At 41.8% G+C, this 20,393-nt stretch overlaps 1 protein-coding gene across 3 annotated transcripts in view; it reads left to right on the top strand.

Moving 5' to 3' along the window:
- The window catches only part of LOC115194264 (mitogen-activated protein kinase kinase kinase 7), a 28,037-nt gene extending 25,087 nt beyond the window's left edge, over nucleotides 1–2,950 (top strand). For all 3 annotated transcript variants that reach the window (XM_029753851.1, XM_029753861.1, XM_029753870.1), the window contains one exon: nucleotides 744–2,950. In XM_029753851.1, coding sequence (XP_029609711.1) covers nucleotides 744–924 — 181 coding nt within the window. In that variant the 3' untranslated portion in view covers nucleotides 925–2,950. The remainder of the gene's footprint in view (nucleotides 1–743) is intronic.
- Nucleotides 2,951–20,393: the final 17,443 nt, after the last annotated feature.

The following is a 20,393-nucleotide window of genomic DNA, read 5'->3' on the forward strand; positions in this document are numbered from 1 at the left end:
GCAGGAGCGCAGCCATGGATGGAGCTAGGCCCAGCCAATCAGAATAAGATTTTCCCCACAAAAAAAGGCTTTATTAAAGATAGAAATACACCTCAGTTTCATCAGTTGTCCGTGTGGCTGGTCTCAGAAGATCCCGCAGGTAAAGAAGCCGGATGTGGAAGTCCTGGGCTGGCGTGGTTACACGTGGTCTGTGGTTGTGAGGCCGGTTGGATGTACAGTACTGCCAAATTCTCAAAAATGATGTTGAAGTCGGCTTATGGTAGAGAAATGAACATAAAATTATCTGGCAACAGCTCTGGTAGACATTCCTGCAGTCAGCATGCCAATGGCGCACTCCCTCAAAACTTGAGACATCTGTGGCATTGTGTTGTGTGACAAAACTGCACATTTTAGAGTGGCCTTTTGTTGCCCCCAGCACAAGGTGCACCTTTGTAATGATCATGATCATACTATTTTTGTGCGTATGGAACATTTGTTGGCTCTTTTATTTCAGCTCATTAAACATGGGACCAACATTTTACATGTTGCGTTTATTTTTGTGTGTGTATAATATTATAATAAATAAAAAATGTATTGTTCTTTCTGTTTGCATTTTTACAATGTGCTTCTCTTTTTAGTAATGTTCTTGTTATCTGATGTAAGCTGCAGCACTGCAATTCAGTTTTCCATATTGTAAACTGCTCAAGTCCACCATTGTGGCAGATATATTTGTATGTGTAAATAAAACCAATTTCTATCTCCAGGAAAGAGTTGATCGCTGAACTGGACCAAGACGAGAAGGACCAGCAGAACACGTCCCGCCTGGTCCAGGAGCACAAGAAGCTGCTGGAGGAGAACAAGTCTCTGTCCACCTACTACCAGAAGTGCAAAAAGCAGCTGGAACTGATCCGTGCCCAGCAACAGAAGAGACAGGGCACCTCGTGATGGGCCACGAGCTGGCCGCCACCTGGATCATGCTGCAGAGACACACAAACAAAGTGTCCCCATGTCATATCCCCTGTTCTCCTCTCCTGCTTCTGCTCTGTCCTGGGTCACCTGTAGTCTAGTCTGAAACCCAGACCCTACCTTCAGAAGAATTGACACTATCTCCTCCTCCTCCCTCTGCCCCATGACAACTATGATCTCAACCTAGGTGCCCACGCCTTCACCCTGTAGGTTCCAGTGAGTGGATCTTGTTTTACCTTGTACTGTAAAGAGACCTGTGTTTTACTGTGTACCTGCATGTTGCGTTATAGACACACCCTGCTGATAACATGGAACGGAATATGAGGTGTGCACTCAATCAAGCTGTTATGGAATGTCTCTCGCACATCTTTACAGTATATTCTTTGATAGCAGGCCAAAACAATCAGCATGCATCTGCTCTCTCTGCCCATAAAGAGCTGGAGTCCTGGGGTTGCCTGTCCTGGTTTCAGTGAACACACTGGGCAGAGAGGTGGGCTTCTAGGCATCGATTGTCAGCCATCCTTTTGGTCAGGAAGCAATGCTTCTTGAGGTGTGTGAGCGTAGTACAGTAACTGCTGCTGCTTCTTGAAGTATGTGAGTACAGTAACTGCTGAGCCTGATTGGAGGGGGAGGCCAGTGAGGGGTGTGAAATGTGTTTGTCTCTATTGCTCTCAGGGCCCCTCGGACCCTCCCCTGGGCTGCCTGGTCAGTGTGTGTCCACCCCTCCTCCCATTGGTTAGTTTTACCCTGACCTGTCCTCCTAACTGGCCAATGGCCATGTGTCCTTGAGAATGTGAAAAACAGACGGTATAGACAAAAAGTGTGAATTATGTGCAGAAGTTGGTGTTTTAATGAATTATGACCAGAATCTATTTGACTAATCTTTAAGTGTTTTTTTGTGTGTTTTTTTTACCCTTTAATGCAAAAATAGCCACCCTTTTTTGGGGGGGGTGAGCACAACCCCTTACAAAAGAAATCCACCACAACCTATCTGAAAGTATTTAATGTATGTTCTATTTATTTTACCGGGGGATGTATTTTACATATGCCTTGCACATCCATGATGTCTTTGATAAAAAAAGGAAGGACTTGGCTTGTCACAAGTACCTGGATCGAAACATGGATTGAGCCTCAAACAGAGATTAAATATTTATAGTCTGCTTTCAACAACCACAAGCAAAGACGACAGACTTCTTTTCTCAACCTGTTTAATTAAAATAAACTATTTACGAGGTTCAAAGTGCAACATGTTTATCATGACTTCATTTTGTTTCCTTTTGTTTTTTTCCTATCCATTTTGGTGTTAGGAATTATAATTTTATCTGGTATGGGAATGCAGAGATGTACAAGAGGCCTATCCTTCGCCTTTATGTATTTTGTTTTTAGTTCACATGTTGCCTTAGAATTTGATTGCTAGATTTTAAAGTATTTGACTTGTTTTTTCGTTCCTTTTTTGCGGGGCTCACTTGCGCCTCATTTGAATGTAATGGACAGTCAGTCAGTGAGAATGGTATGACTTTTGTTTTGAGGGAGAATTGTATATTATGCCAATGGTTTACCAGGAGGCTGATTGTCTGGTCAAATGAATGATGTCAATAGGCTGCAAAATAAAACATGATATCTGTCACTGCTTTTCCCAATTAATAGAATGAATCCCAGTAGCTTTAAGTTTCCATGCAAGATGGAAGTTGATTTAGAGATCTACACTTACAATGAGAATTGATCTTACTTTGAAATGTTGTCTTGCCGTTTCATTTGACCAGATCTGACGTCGCTGCTACAGTCCTTCAAATGTTTTGCACAATCCTCTGGTTTTACTGATTTACATGTAACTAACCGTTTGGGTCTTGTACTTCAAAGTATATATTATGATGGTTTACAAGGGAGGTGACAGGTGAAATTGTGTAAGGGTTCATTTGCTGCAGTTATATCCCTAGTTTTTCCCTTTCTTAAAGTTATATTCACTATCATTTTATTAACCATTACTGTATATAAAATGTTTTCTTAAACTATTGGGTACAGTGCCTTCGAAAAGTATTCAGACCCCTTTGACTTTTTCACATTTTGTTAGGTTACAGCCTTACTCTAAAATTAATTAAATATCTACACACAATACCCCATAGTGACAGAGCAAAAACTGGATTTTAGACATTTTTGCAAATGTATTAAAAATAAACTGAAATCACATTGACATAAGTATTCATACCCTTTACTCAGTACTTTGTTGAAGCACCTTTGGCAGTGATTACAGCCTCGAGTCTTCGGTATGACGCTACATGCTTGGCACACCTGTGTTTGGGGAGTTTCTCCCATTCTTATTTGTAGATCTTCTTAAGCTCTGTCAGGTTGGATGGGGAGCATTGCTGCACGTCTATTTTCAGCTCTCTCCAGAGATATTAGATTGGGTTCAAGTCCGGGCTCTGGCTGGGTCACTCAAGGACATTCAGAGACTTGTCCCGAAGCCACTCCTGCATTGTCATGGATGTGTGTTTAGGGTTTTTGTCCTGTTGGAAGGTGAACCTTCGCCCCAGTCAGGTCCTGAGCACTCTAGAGCAGGTTTTCATCAAGGATCGCTCAGTACTTTGCTCTTTTCATCTTTGCCTTGGTTCCTGACTAGTCTCCCAGTACCTGCCGCTGAAAAACATCCCCACAACATGATGCTGCCACCACCATGCTTCACCATAGCGATAGTGCCAGGTTTCCTCTAGAAGTGACACTTGGCATTCAGGCCAAAGAGTTCAATCTTGGTTTCATCAGGCCAGAGAATCTTCTTTCTAATGGTCTGAGAGTCTTTAGCTGCCTTTTGGCAAACTCCAAGCGGGCTGTCATGTGCCTTTTACTGAGGAGTGTCTTCCGTCTGGCCACTCGCTACCATAAAGGCCTGATTGGTGGAGTGCTGAAGAGATGGGAGAACCTTCCAGAAGAACAACCATCTCCACAGAGGAACTCTGGAGCTCTGTCAGTCTAACCATTGGGTTCTTGGTCACCTCCCTGACCAAGGCCCTTCTCCCCTTATTGCTCAGTTTGGCCGGGCGACCAGCTCTAGGAAGAATCTTGGTGGCTCCAAACTTCTTCCATTTAAGAATGATGGAGGCCACTGTGTTCTTGGAGCTTCAATGATGCAGGATTGTTTTGGTACCCTTCCCCAGATCTGTGCCTCAACACAATCCTGTCTCGGAGCTCTACGGACAATTCCTTCGACCTCATGGCTTGGTTTTTGCTCTGACATGCACTGTCAACTGTGGGACCTTTTATATAGACAGGTGTGTGTGCCTTTCTGAATCATGTCCAATCAATTGAAGTTACTACAGGTTGAAGGACATCTCAAGGATGATCAATTGAAACAGGATGCACCTGAGCTCAATTTCGAGTCTCTTAGCAAAGGGTCTGAATACTTATGTAAATAAGTTATTTCCGTTTTTTTCTAAAAACCTGTTTTCACTTTGTCATTATGGAGTATTTGCTGAGAGGCTATAATGTAACAATGTGGAAAAGGTCTAGGGGTATGAATACTTTCCGAAGGCACTGTATGTGCCTGGGAGGGAGGCATCCTGAAATAAACTTTAACATTGAGAAATGGTATTTTTTAACATGTTTTATATTTTGTTGTGTGTGATTGAATTTATGGTCTACACGCCCACCGGAATAATTCATAAAACGTATTGATCCACATGGCTCATTATTACAAAAAAATGCCAAAACGTTATCCCTCTTGTTATGATTAGATGATGAGCTAAATTCATCTTGCAGATGTGTTTTCATCTTATCTCTCAAAGCTTCCCATAACACCCTTCTGTGAGGGTTGTGGGGTGCTGGTTAACTGGCAACTGGCAACACAAATTAGTCTTCTAAAGGACTGACTACTGATGACTGGCATCACATCAGTCAAGAACCTTACTGTGTTCAATCATTACTGGGGGGGGTTTCTTCCCGGTTATCTTTTTTTGGTGGTTCTTTGTCTTATATAATGGGGATTTCTGGGTGTTGTGGTGTTCTGCCAGGAGGTGGCGTACAAGATCTAGACATGTTCTCTGTCCAGGAACTGAGGCTGTTTTTCACAGACAAAGAAACTGAGCATTTGCCACTGTATGGTGTAACAATTGAGGGGATCAAACCTGACCCTTAATACTTTGTGTAATGATTCAAGACTTGTGACCTAATTTATTGATTGTATGAAATTATAATCTTGTTTTATATGGCAAAAATAGGATTAGTTACACAAGTCCCTAACAAAGCTGGTCAGATTTGTCTTTGAAGTCTTAGCAAATACCGATGATCTGATTCCTCTTTCAAGGGCGAAAGGTATGTAACACAATGTTTTATATTTTTTGTTAAAATTATCTCCCTTCTGCTTACAAAGGCTTTGTTTTCACCCTCACAATAGAGTTAATCTTGTGTGTTTTGAAGTTGACAGCTAAAGAGAAGACTAATTTTGAGGAGAAATGATGTCATCTTCCTTCTGCGGCCAGGTATTGTGTTGCTTGCTTTGGCTGGCCTCCATGCCCTTGTTGAACTGTTGAGTGTGGTGGAAATAAGGAACTGAGCGTTTTGTTAGCAGGCCTGTCCTGTGCTGCGCTGCTTTGTTCTCACAGTGGCATTCTCATCTTGTGTTTTGCTTCTTGTCTCTGCCGAGAGGAAATGGATGGTGAAGGTCTGTGTCTGGCCAAGGAAACAAGAATACCATCTTTGGGCCTGTGTCCCAAATGACACCCTATCCTATCCCGTATAACAAGTGTAGTAGGCAACCCTTGTCCTGGAGTGCCGCAGGCAGTGTTGAATTTGTCTGTTGAATTTAGGCATTCACTGAACTGATCAATTAGCTCACTTGGTCAGGTGTGGTGCCTAGTTCGTGCCTACCCCTGCCCTATATAATGTACTACTCCTGGTCAAATGTAGTGCCCTATAAAGGGAATGGGGTGCCATTTGGAATGAAGTCCTTGTCTCTTGCCTAGATATGCAGATGTCTTTCTTTTGTGAGTGTGTTTGTATGCACACATCAACACTGATTTCAAATCCTATGCTTGGATCCAACTGTTACATGTTTATATTCTTGGTAGGGGATTAGTTAAATTCGTAAGAACTATTGTGCATCTGTCGTAGGAAGATATGACACACTGCATTACATGATTACAGCCCATAATACCTGTTTTGTTGTCAGTCATCATGCTTTTGCACAGTCTTTCCTCTTGACTTTGCCTAACAATGATGTAAGTGGTTGGCAATATGAATGCCTATAGTACAAGCATTTCACTACACCCACAATAAGATACGCTAAATATGTGTGTGACCAATACAATTTTATCTGAGATATTGCACAATGATATTGTTCATTACTACTATTTGTAGACACGGCTGTTGCGGAGAAATTACAGCTTGTGTTGAAGTCTAACAATGTGTGGCGCTAGAATGATCATTCATCTTCTCTCTGAAAAGGAAAGTTGAAGTTGCACTTAATGTGCACTAGAATTTCTCTATCTCACGGTAGCCATGGAAACTGTGTGACATAAATAGGCTAGAAACGGTCAGAGAGATGTTGCAGTTTTTAATAATGGACAGAATTTGGGTCATAATATCGTGTATGTTGGTCTATAAATTGCACTGTGTGCCAGATACGTATTCCATTAATCTGTAGAATCCCTAGTTGGTCTTCAAAGAGGCTGTGGGTGATTATTTAAGTTCTCGTCTGCAGAGTCAAAGACGTCACGCAGAAAATGACTGCTGTTTCAGCTCTGTGTTGTCAGTTGACTTTCTGTAGGCTACATCTTACCAGGTGTAGTATTTCATGTGCATTTCATATATTTGGATGGTAGTAATTTCACTTTGACATTGTCTTATTACATTTTTATCTATTGTTTTGCCATAAAAATAAACAATCTGTTATTTTCTTCAATTACTGGATCAGAATCTAATTAGCAACTGAAACAGAAAATTGATTGCCCACAAATATCAAAAATATTGGGTAGTAATCCACTGGGCACACACTTGTTTCAACGTAATTTGTCAATGTATTGTGATGTAGAATCAACGTGGAAAATACATTTAGATTTGAAAAAAGTAATCAACCGGTACTGTTTTCATCTCATTTCAACCAGCGTTTTAAACATAAATACACTGACATAAGTACATTGACTTAACCTGATTAACATATTGTTACATCATTCTAATTTCAACATAATCATCAGAACCACAGTACCTGTCAAGTTTGGACACACCTACACACCTTTATTTTTACTATTTTCTATATTGAAGGATAATAGTGAATACATCAAAACTACATCAAAACTACATGGAATCATGAAGTAACCAAAAAAGTATTTAAAAAATCCAAATATATTTGAGATTCTTCAAAGTTGTATTTATTTTACCTTCATTTAACTAGGCAAGTAAGTGAAGAACAAATTCTTATTTTCAATGACGGCCTAGGAACAGTGGGTTAACTGCCTTGTTCAGGGGCAGAACAACAGATTTTTACCTTGTCAGCTCGGGGATTTAATCTTGCAACCTTTCGGTTAGTAGTCCAACGCTCTAACCACTAGGCTACCTGCCGCCCTAAGTAGCCACCTTTTGCTTTGATGGCAGCTTTCCACACTCTTGACATTCTCTCAACCAGATTCATGAGGTAGTCAACTGGAATGCATTTCAATTAACAGGTCTGCCTTGTTGAAAGTTAATTTGTGGAATTGATTTCCTTCTTAATGTGTTTTAAGTAAATTGGTTGTGTAGTGACAAGGTCAGGGTGGTATACAGAAGATATCCCTATTTGGTAAAAGACCAAGTCCCTATTATTGCAAGAACAGCTCAAATAAGCAAAGAGAAATGACAGTCCATCATTACTGTAAGACATGAAGGTCAGTCAATCCAGAAAGTTTCAAGAACTTTGTTCAAGTGCAGTCGCAAAAACCATCAAGCACTATGATGAAACTGGCTCTCATGAGGACCGCCACAGAAAAGGAAGACCCAGAGTTACCTCTGCAGAGGATAAGTTTGTTAGAGTTATCAGCCTCAGAAATTGCAGCCCAAATAAATGCTTCACAGAGTTCAAGTAACAGACACATCTCAACATCAACTGTTCAGAGGAGACTGCATGAACCAGGCCTTCATGGTCGAATTGCTTTAAAGAAACCACTACTAAAGGACTCCAATAATAGGAAGAGACTTGCGTCGGCTAAGAAACAAAGCAATGGACATTAGACCGGTGGAAATCTGTCCTTGGGTCTGATGAGTCCAAATTTGAGATTTTTGGTTCCAATCGCCGTGTCCGTGAGACGCAGAGTAGGTGAACGGATGATCTCCGCATGTGTAGTTCCCACCGTGAAGCATGTAGGAGGTGTGATAGTGTTGGGGTGCTTTGCTGGTAACACTGTCTGTGATTTATTTATAATTCAATGCACACTTAATCAGCATGGCTACCACAGCATTCTTCAGCGATACGCCATCCCATCTGGTTTGCGCTTAGTGGGACTATAATTTGTTTTACAACAGGACAATAGCCCTACACACCTCCAGGCTGTGTAAGGGCTATTTGACCAAGAAGGAGAGTGATGGAGTGCTGCATCAGATGACCTGGACTCCACAATCACTCAACCTCAACCCAATTGAGATGGTTTGGGATGAGTTGGACTGCAGAGTGAAGGAAAATCAGCCAACAAGTGCTCAACATATGTGGGAACTCCTTCAAGACGGTTGGAAAAGCATTCCAGGTGAAGCTGGTTGAGACAATGCCAAGAGTGTGCAAAGCTGTCAAGGCAAAGGGTGGCTACTTTGAAGAATCTAAAATATAAATATATTTTGATTTAACACCTTTTTTGTAACTACATAATTCTATATGTGTTATTTCATAGTTTTGATGTCTTCACTATTATTCAACAATGTAGAAAATAGTAAAAATAAAGAAAAAACCTTAAATGAGTAGACGTGTCCAAACTTTTGACTGGTACCGTATGTATGTTGAAATTGTAGATTTGATTATACATATTTTATTTGACCTTGTTTCAATGTTGATAGTAAAATGATATGTTTGAATCAACGTCATTGTTTCAACATCAATAAAGAGGTACATTGAAATAAAATGTGAAGCCACAGTCTAATGGTTTCTGCCTGAACAGTGACTCCTACTGGTATATGAGGGGTAATGCACTTCAGTGAAAACAAGTCTACCAGTCAGAGGCCAACCTCTATGTACATTGCTTAGCTTTGGAAACAAGCTGTGTTTGATTCAGCTGAGCTATCATGTCAACACAGTTAGACAATGATCAGCTTCCATACTAAATAACATTGAATAGCTGAAAGTAACTACTCTGACTTTTCTTACACAAGCTGTATGTGAAAGTAAATTCAGAATGAAGTTGGGTTTATGTAAGCTATATTGACGTCTAACTTGCCCAACAGAATGCACCATAATTTCAATGTGTAGGTAGGTATACTATCATTGATCCATGGTTGATTGGATCTTTAGAAGTTTAGAAGTAATTACTATAAATAGGATGCCAAATTCATAATATTAATAATACACTTTTACCTTTTGGATATTGTCTTGTATATGAAGGATGGTTGGTTGGTTGATTTCAAATGTAATCTATAAGTTATTAATAGGTTCAATTCACATCTCCATCCCAACCAAAAATCTAAGTTTAAGAATTGGACTAAATCAAATTGTATTTGAAGTGCATTTAAAGTTTGATTTGATTTCGTACCATTCTTTAACTTAGATGAGCTGGAGATGTGAATCCAACATATCAACATACATTTTTAGGCAAACTGAATATTGAATTTTGATCGCAACTAAATATCAACATTTGAAGGACATGTATCTTCTGCTTGGATAGTATATTATGAATAACATATATAAAATACAATATTAAAAGGCTAAAGTTTCTTATTAATATCATGATTTTGGCATCCTATTTATAAAGCTAATGGTAACTACTAATCTTCCAAAGATTCTATCAACCATGGATTAATGATAGTATTCTTATTATGGTGTGTTTTAGGCAAATCAGATGTCAATGTAGCCTACATAAACCCAACTTCACTCCAAATTGACTTCTACATATAGATTGTGTAAGAAAAGTTAGTGACTTTCAACTATTCAATGTTTATTAGGTAGTCGACGTGTATGTAGTCTATTTTTAACGTTTCTATGTGGAATTTTCAATGCCCTTTCATATATATATAGAACTGATGATTATGTTGAAATTGTATCAACTTGTTATTCAGGTTAAGTTAATATGTTTAAGTTTGAACCTAATTTCAATGTTTACAACGCTTATTAAAACGAGATGAAAACAGTACTGCCTGATTACTTTTTTCAAATCCAATCTATTTTCCACGTCGGTTCCACGTCACAAGACGTGGACAAATTAAGTTGAAACAACGTTGATTCAACCAGTGTGTGCCCATTGAAAATACTGCCTCCCTCCCTAGCCGTTCACAATTATCCTCATTAGCATCCGTCTTAAGATAGCCTGGCTGAAAATGTTCAATGGAAAATGATTAGATCTAATGGCAATTAAGCAAAGGACACCCTATTGTATAATTATGTGCTGAAATTGACAATTGTAATGTTCACACATTTTGATGATGTGAAAGGTTCAAGCTCTCTTAACCAACAATTATGGATAGTTCACCAAATAGCAGTTGTTCGTTTTTACGTGAAGTGGGTAAAGTTGGCAGTCATTTTACGAGCAAAACGGCACAGGCGGAAACTTTCGTTTCCAAAAGTTCAAAGCTGTCAAAACCATTCGTTTTTGAGACAGAGGTGTCGCCGAAGCTTTGTGGTATGATTAGGTATACAAGCGCGGAACGTTTTTCTACATAAATGCCAATTATAACAATAACCGTGCCTATTTGCATGACAATTTATCGTTACCCCAAAATGCCATGAATGTCACAGCCCTAGTTTCTAGTCCTGTTGAGGGTGACAGTGACATTCTCCCACCAAGACGGAGGCAGAGAAACATGAACAAGAGGTCTCCAATATGTATGTATGACAGACAAGATGTAACGTGTTGTGATAGAAACAGTAACACCGGGGAAATGTCTGTTGACATGTTATTTTTTTATTTATGTGCTGATAAGGTGTTCCCATTGAGATGGCGTTCCCATTGAGATGACTCGCTGTCTCCTGCACTGTACTCTGTACAGTGTGGGTGAGAGGTGACGTGTCTTATCTTTTATCTTCAATCATGAGAGCTGCATACCGCATCTTCTCCCCAGATGGGTCTGGGGTGGGGAGAGGAAGGAGGGAGGGCTGGCTTTATAATACAGGGCTAGCTATATAACAATCCACCATTCCCTTGCACCTTACAATCTGCACATTTTCCTCCACGAAGCAGACAACTACTACCAATAAAACTGTAATCATAATCAAAATATGCATGTGTGTACAATTGTGTGTGCTGTATGTGTGACAGAGAGAGAGAGTGGGAAAGAGGGGAGAGCGCTGAAGCGCTGGCTGTGTTGTGACTGAGTGGGACAGTGCGACAAGCTGTTATTACAGGCCCATGTGACTGACAGCGTGTGGGCGAAAAGCGATTGCGTTCAAGCATGCGTGTGGTGACGACGGCCTCTAGGGGAGCAGATGTGTAGAAGACCGAGACTCTCAGACAGAGAGAGAGACGGGCAGCTCAAAATGTGATGACTTATCACTCACACCCCCATTCACTCTGTTTGTTTACCCGTCCCCGTTCATCGACAGAGCAACGAGCGAGCGTGGTGATGACAGGGCACTGTCTTAAAGGATTTCACCTGTTTAGCCACACTGGCAAGCAGCTTAGAGCACAGTGCATATAGGTCCACTTCCCATGTAAACAGCCCGTGCAACCCCGCTGAGTCTGACTAGAGTCTAGACTAAACAGGGAGCTTCTCTGTTTACTGCGCTATTCAGGCACACGGTGAATTCTTCAAAAGCATCGGTGTATAAACTCCTTATCAACACAAGACTTGTGTCATGGCTATACCCTCCTCCAGCTTATCTGCTTAAATACTTTTTCCTGGGTGGAACTGGCAGCCACTCAGAAATTCCTGTAACTGCTCTTCCCTCCCTCACTGGCCAGAACACACATCAGTGGCTACAACTGGTATTAAACAAAGCTCTGTGACTGTTTGGGTTTGTTTAGACCATATGGGTGATTGAGGGTTCTGCTTATGAGCCAAGGCATTGGTTTGGCATTGGTGTGAACCCTGCAACCCCAGCCTCACCGCCCACGCACATACACACACTTGTCCACACTCGATGAACATAAAATAACAATCTGTCAGCCAAGGAAGTTCTAGTTTTTATTTTTCCATCTCAAAGGTAAAGAGAAAAAAATGCAAAGCATTGTATTGTATGAGGCCTGGGGCAGGAACTGACTGTCTGTTATTATGTTTGAATGTGTGTCACCTGTTCTGAAGGTAACCTGAGCCAGGGAAGTTGTTCTGTGGCAGGCTTTGTTATGAATGGCGGTAGAACGGTCCCCGGGGCACTGTTAGAGCTACTGTAATTGACGTAATCAAGGTATTTGGCTTTGGGTCTCATGCTAGCTGACAACAAGGCTGCGTTTACGTCTGTGCCTAGGTTTGAGCTTGCCGTACTCCTTAGCCAGCAAATTCATGGATGATTTCTGTCTCTGGGTCCTATCGTTCGACCGCAAAACCCAATGAATCCCTTTGAAATGAGTCATCCCTCCACGCACTAAGATGTGACTGTTTGACCGACTTGTCTCTCTCAGTTTGTACAGAGCTTTTGTTTCTGGTTTTACTCCGAATACTTTTGCTATGAGTCACTCATTTCAACAAATGCAGGAATATACAGGCTTTGCTTGCGATGTAGTAGTGTATATACTGTACCTTTAAATATACAGTGTATACATGAAGTATAAACAAAGTATAAGTAATGCATGTAATTAATAAACATCAAAAGCCATTAGTGTGTATGTTCTACTCTTTCCAAGAACTGCATTTTCAAGATGGCATTTCAGCGAGGTGACTCTCCCTGAATGTACTGTATGTAGATATACAACTCCTGTGTGGGCTGTCTGGATTGCTCTGAGGTACATCAGTTAATCTGAGTACAGAACACAATAATGGGATAGTATGCGGTCCCAGAAGAGTTTAAATGTACTTTTCAAGATTTCTCAAAATTCTATCGTTGTATCTGTATTCACTTATCTCTAGTTTGTGAAAATGGTTTCCTCATAATGGATTGCCTTCGGCCTATTGTTTATGCAACTCAACACAAAACAACATTCCTCCCTGTTGAGCAATCCGTGCAACTGCCTTTTCCTCACCACTGAAAGTTCATGGTCTGTCAGATTCCACTCTGCTCTGTGGGTGAGTTGAGTCAAACCTTTCTGTAGTGTCTCACTACACTATGCTGCCATACCTCCGATGTCTTGCCTGAATGTCAGACACAGAACATGCTGTCTGGATTAGCTCGAATTAGTCTTCCTGACATAAACTTCAGTGTTTGTCCCCAGTGAAGGCGGGAAACCAAGGCCTTGCCATCCCCACTTTAGACTCCTTATATATTCCACGGACGTTTGAAATGAACTTCTCCTCGTGCACTTTTGAGCATTCTCAGCATAGGCAAGATGTTGACTTCAGGAGCATTGTCTGCTGAGACAAAAGAGTGAGCCATGTCTGTCTGTCTCTCAGTGCTAAGATATGGGACACCTTCCCTCTGGAGGCCCCCAGCCCAGCTTTGGTGCTAAACCATTTGGATGGGTATTAAAAGCTTCAGATGTCCTGAAGGTTTCTGTGGATGAATATGAATATGAATGTCTTCTCTAATCTGCTGGATTACTTTGGGTTTGTCAGATGGTGTGTCTCTGGCCTCCCATAAATCTTTCCTTCACGGACCTCCTTGTCTTCTCCTCACAAAATGTCTCACTTCAGATGTTTCCTGTCTTTTTTCCTCTAACAAGGATCAGTTCATTTCGACCATTTAACATTTAGTACTTATTATCTCAAATGTAAGTTTAACTTTTGTGTGGGTTACACATTGACTCTAAAATTACAATCATGCGTGTTGCTTTATCCTAAAGGCAAACGAAGAAGAGCAAGATCAACCATGACCTGACGCAGATGTCTGACCATGGAACTCAAAAACATCCACTTGTCATGGGCAGAGGCAAAGAAAGTAGCCCAAGACCGACAGCATTGGAGATCTTTAGTACGAGTCCTATGTTCCTACAGGAATGAAGGTGGTTAAGTAAGTAATTCTGCTTCCTATTTAATTGACACAGTACAGTAAAGCGGCAAATATGCATCTGGGGGTGGCCGACAATTACTCATGCACACAAAAGCCACCCTGTAACAACGGTTAATGTTATAACTCTGGTTTATGTAATAACTTTGAGATTTTTTGATGTAATAAAACCAGTTAATAATACTGGTTTAATGTAATAACTTGCCGGTTAACGTAATAAAAGGTTGAACGGTTTATGTAATACCTTTTTCTGCTAAATGTAATGTTATTACATTAAATGGTAGTTATTACATTAACCAGTGAGTAAAAACGTATTTTTATTAATAATGTAATAACTTCAACCAATCACGCAATAGCATAACAAAATCTAGGTTCTTATGTACTACAGTACTTCCCTCAATTTGATGCACATACCAGCACCCACTGCCAATTACAACACAAACAAACTCATGCACATCATACAGGAATACTCATACATAGAGGCACTCACAAGCACACATGTACAGTCACACACACACACATACACACACACACACACACACACACATACACACACACACACACACACACACACACACACACACTCACACACATAAAAGCTGCAATAGAACACACCTTTACTTAGTTTCGGGTTCAATCCGATAATTTACTAAATTGTTGAACGGTTAATGTAATAACTATTTCAGGTAGTTAGACCGTTATCAGGTGAGTAGCAACGTTTTTGATGAATAATGTAATAACTTCAACCGATCATGTAGGTATTATTTCCCTTATTTTGATGGACATCGATGGAGTAGTCCCAAAAGTGCAAAACTCATCAATCTGGCAGTCCAGGCAGGCTCAAGCAGCTTAAAGTAACTATTTGACGTATTTCAAATGCTATTTGAACCCAGATCTGGATGGCATCAGTGCAAATGTTGTCATTTTAGCATGTTGAGTAACCTTGCCTGAAACCTGAAGAGCATTAGCTCCACAAGCTAACCCCGTCTTGTGCTACGCATAACTAACCCAGTCAGTAACACCAGCAACCATCCAGCTCAGTCTCACCAGACATTTCTACTATAAAATAACAACCAATCATTGACAATGCGTTACCGCGAGGTTGATCGTTTCTGGTTCATTCCTTCCTGTAGGCTAGCAATTAGGATTTAGAAGATCAAGGTCAATCAAAATCTAAATGTCTCAGAAAAGTATATCAGATTTCTTCAAACCTGGTACAGCCAATCAAAGAAACCCGCCATCAGCCTCAGTTCTTTGAAATCGGTGGATCTGGTGCATTCAGAAATGGAGAGAAGATTCAACCAGAAAGGGCTAGGAATATCAGCAAGATGAGAACAAAAACATCATTAACGCTGCAAAAGGAAGCACAACTCAACTGGATGCACAGTCCCTTGACTCCCTTCACCCCCCCATGCAGCTATACACAGGCTACCTGCTGCTCTAAGTCCACATGTTGGGAGACATCACAAAAAATACCCCATGCAGCAGTCCCAGAGGATGCTTCATCTGTTAAGGTGGCGCCGAAGAGGATGGCTGACGTTTTACATGCCCGTAACAATTGTGCTATTTTGTTCTCTTTTTTTGCGTTATTTGTAACTTATTTTTTTACTTATTTTGTATATAATGTTGCTGCTACCGTCTCTTATGACCGAAAATAACTTCAGGACATCAGAACTGGGATTACTCACCACGAACTGGAAGAAGCATTTTCCTTTAACGAGTCCGACGAGAAAGATATACTGCTCTCCCGGGAACAGGCCCAGATGCCCATCATTTGCGTGAAGAAAAGACGGAGGAAAAGAGGGCGCAGATTGGGCTGCCTTTTGAGAATCCCTGGGCGACCGAGTAAACTCTCACTGCCATCAATTCTACTTGCTAACATGCAGTCATTGGAAAATAAAATTGATTACCTACGATTACGATTATTCTACCAACGGGACATTAAGAACTGTAAAATCTTAAATTTCACTGAGTCGTGGCTGACACGGGTTAATATAGAGCTGGAGGGATTTTCAATGCACCGGCAGAACAGAGAAGCTATGTCTGGTAAGATGAGGGGTGGGAGTGTGTCTCTTTTTGTCAATAACAGCTGGTGCGCGATGTCTAATATTGCTCGCCTGAGGTAGGGTACCTTATGATAAACTGTAGACCACACTATCTACCAAGAGAGTTCTCATCTATATTATTCATAGCCATCTATTTACCACCACAGACCGATGCTGGCACTAAGACCACACTCAACCAACTCTATAAGGCCATAAGCAAACAAGAAAATGCTCACCCAGAAGCGGCGCTCCTAGTGGCCGGGGACTTTAATGCAGGCAAACTTAAATCAGTTTTACCAAATTTTTACCAGCATGTCACATGTGCAACCAGAGGGAAAAAACTCTAGACCACCTTTACTCCACACACAGAGATGCACACAAAGCTCTCCCCCGCCCTCCATTTGGCAAATCTGACCATAATTCTATCCTCCTGATTCCTGCTTACAAGCAAAAACTAAAGCAGGAAGTACCAGTTACTCGCTCAATACAGTAGGGGTCAGATGACGCAGATGCTACACTACAGGATTGTTTTGCTAGCACTGACTGGAATATGTTCCGGGATTCATCCAATGGCATTCAGGAGTATACCACCTCAGTCATCGGCTTCATCAATAAGTGCATCGACGACGTCGTCCCCACAGTGACAGTACGTACATTTCCCAACCAGAAGCCATGGATTACAGGCAACATCCGCATCGAGCTAAAGGCTAGAGCTGCCGCTTTCAAGGAGCGGGACACTAATCCGGACACTTATAAGAAATCCCACTATGTCCTCAGATGAACCATCAAACAAGAAAAGAGTCAATACAGGATTAAGATTGAATCCTATTACACCGGCTCTGATGCTCGTCGGATGTGGCAGGGCTTGAAAACTATTACGGACTACAAAGGGAAACCCAGACACGAGCTGCCAAGTGACGCGAGCCTACCAGACGAGCTAAATGCCTTTTATGCTCGCTTCGAGGCAAGCAACACTGAAGCATGCACGAGAGCACCAGCTGTTCTGTATGACTGTGTGATAGTGGAGCGGGTTGAGAGTTTCAAGTTCCTTGGTGTCCACATCACCAACGATCTATCATTGTCCAAACACACCAAGACAGTCGTGAAGAGGGCACGACAAAACCTTTTCCCCCTCAGGCACCGCCTGGTATGGCAACTGCTCGGCATCTGAACGTAAGGCGCTACAGAGGGTAGTGCGTACGGCCTAGTACATCACTGGGGCCAAGCTTCCTGCAATCCAGGACCTATATAATAGGCGGTATCAGAGGAAAGCCCATAAAATTGTCAGAGACTCCAGTCACCCAAGTCATAGACTGTTTTCTCTGCTATCGTACGGCAAGCGGTACTGGAGCGCTACCTACATGTACAAATTACCTCTAACCTGTACCCCGCACACTGACTCGGTACCGGTACCCCCTGTATATAGCCTCGTTATTGTTATGATATTTTGTTACTTTTTATAATTTTTTACTTTAATTTATTTGGTAAATATTTTCTTAACTCTTCTTGAACTGCACTTTTGGTTAAGGGCTTGTAAGTAAGCATTTCACGGTAAGGTCTACACTTGTTGTATTCGGCGAATGTGACAAATAAAGTTTGATTTGATTTGAGCTCTGGCCCAACTTCACCCACAAACGAGAGGTCTCTTCAGAGAAGTAGAAACCCTAATCAAACTGTGCCTCTGTCTTCCGATCGCTGTTGCGTCCTCGGAGAGGATAGTGTGTTGCCTACTCTTGTGCTTTATGCGCAAAAGCTTGTGGATAGTATGGTGTTGGCTACTGAAATTAGTCAACTGTGCTTTTTCTCTTTAATGCAGTTGTTGTGTTGTGGTTTGTTGAGCAATTATTTCTAACGATTGTGTGCTTTGGTGGGAGGTTCTGTTGATAAGTGGGTTAACTTTGCTGGAATTAGTTGGGTGGCATCGGACCAATTCTGCATGGAGAGTTCTCAGCTCTGTTTTGTAAGCGGTGCGCTCATGATTTACGCGCTTATCTATTCAGTTGTGATGGTTAGGAGTCGGACACATGCTCTGCTGTTTGATACACAGTTTAGTTTGAGTTGAGTCGGGTCTCTCTCTCTCTCTCCCTCCTATGGCCCTCTCCCCGTCTCTCTCTCTGCCGCTTTTCTTCTCTCCACCTTGTGGTGGATATCAAGTGATCTGGAGTAGTGCTCACAATTAGTCTTTCACTTTTTCTACTAGTTTACTATTCTCAACTTGGCGAAAAGGGAATGGGAACAATATCAAATAAGGGACATGGCACTCTTTCGCCCTCAACTCGTAGGACTGCTCCGGCCAAACACGTAGGTATAGGCTTATAGCCCACCGCACAGCACAGCCTGTGCTCGATCGATCGAGGTGAGCACTTTTTTACACGATGGCTTGCATAGATGTCCATGGTCCTGAAACCGTCTCTCATACACACCCATTGTAATTATGCAGTACCAAGAAATATGCGTGCTGTTCACAACAGGCTTTTTTGCAAAAAGCCATGATATGAAATTAACTTAGGCTGCAGTAATACTTTTACCAAGTCTTGTCCTACTAATCACATTGGGAATAGTATTTTGTTGTTAGTCTGCATAGTTGCAATACTTTATTATAAAGGTGATATATTTTTGTTGTTGTTTTTTTTTTTTTTACTCAGAACAACTTCCCGCGGCTATGGACTGTACCCAACCCTATGACACACCAAATACAGAACAGGCTTGGCGCAGAACACGGTCAGCCTTGCCATTGTAACAGTTTAGGGGCAAAGTGCCTTACTCATGGCCACCAAGGCAGTAGGCGATTGCACCTGAAAAGTGATTTAGGTGTAATTAAACTTATCTGAGACCTAAAGATTTGTGTAAGCTCCCTGATCTAATGCCCAAGCTTAAGCTTAGCAGGGTAACACAGTCTTGTGGCCTGCAGGAGACCTACACTACATGACCAAAAGTATGTGGACGACCTGCTTGTCGAACATCTCATTCGATTAATATGGAGTTGGTCCCCCCCTTTGCTGCTATAACAGCCTCCACTCTTCTGGGAAGGCTTTCCATTAGATGTTGAAACATTGCTGAGGGGACTTGCTTCTATTCAGCCACAAGAGCATTAGTGAGATCGGGCACTGATATTGGGTGATTAGGCCTGGCTCCCAGTCAGCGTTCCAATTCATCCCAAAGGTGTTCGATGCGGTTGAGGTCAGGGCACTGTGCAGGCCAGTCAAGTTCTTCCACACTGGACAAACCATTTCTGTATGGACCTCACCTTGTGCATGGGGGCATTGTAATGCTGAAACAGGAAAGGGCTTCTCCAAACTGTTGCCACAAAGTTGGAAGCACAGAATCATCTTGAATGTCATTGTATGCTGTAGCGTTAAGATTTCCCTTCACTGGAACTAAGGGGGCTAGCCTGACCATGAAAAACAGCCCCGGACCATTATTCCTCCTCCACCAAACTTTACAGTTGGCACTATGCATTCTGGCAGGTAGTGTTCTCCTGGCATCCGCCAAACCCAGATTCGCCCGTCGGACTGCCAGATGGTGAAATGTGATTCAATTCTCCAGAGTCCAATGGTGGCAAGCTTTACACCACTCCAGTCGACACTTGGCAGCTAACGTTTGTTTTTGCGCATGGTGATCTTAGGCTTTTGTGCAGCTGCTCGGCCATGGAAAGCCATTTCATGAAGCTCCCGACTAACAGTTATTGTGCTGACGTTGCTTCAAGAGGCAGTTTTGAACTTGGTAGTGAGTGTTGCAACCGAGGACAGACGATTTTTACGTGCTGCGCACTTCATCACTGAGCAGTCCCGTTCTGTGAGCTTGTGTTGCCTACCACTTCGCGTCTGAGTCGTTGTTGCTACTAGACATTTTCACTTCACAATAACAGCACTTACAGTTGACCGGGGCAGCCCTAGAAGGGCAAAAATTTTATGAACTGACTTGTTGGAAAGGTGCCATCCTATGACAGTGCCACGTTGAAGGTCACTGAGCTCTTCAGTAAGGCCATTCTACCGCCAATGTTTGTCTATGGAGATTGCATGGCTATGTGCTCGATTTTATACACCTGTCAGCAACGGGTGTTGCTGAATTAGCCAAATCCACGAATTTGAAGGGTTGTCCACATACTTTTGTATATATGGTGTAGGTTAGACACCAGTCTGTCCCATTGGTGCTGTGACCTGGATAGGTATCTGTGAGGAGTTGAAATGGGTGGTGGGGTGTAACGAAGGTGG

Source organism: Salmo trutta, chromosome 1, assembly GCF_901001165.1.
Source record: "Salmo trutta chromosome 1, fSalTru1.1, whole genome shotgun sequence".
NCBI classification, from domain to species: Eukaryota; Metazoa; Chordata; class Actinopteri; order Salmoniformes; family Salmonidae; genus Salmo; species Salmo trutta.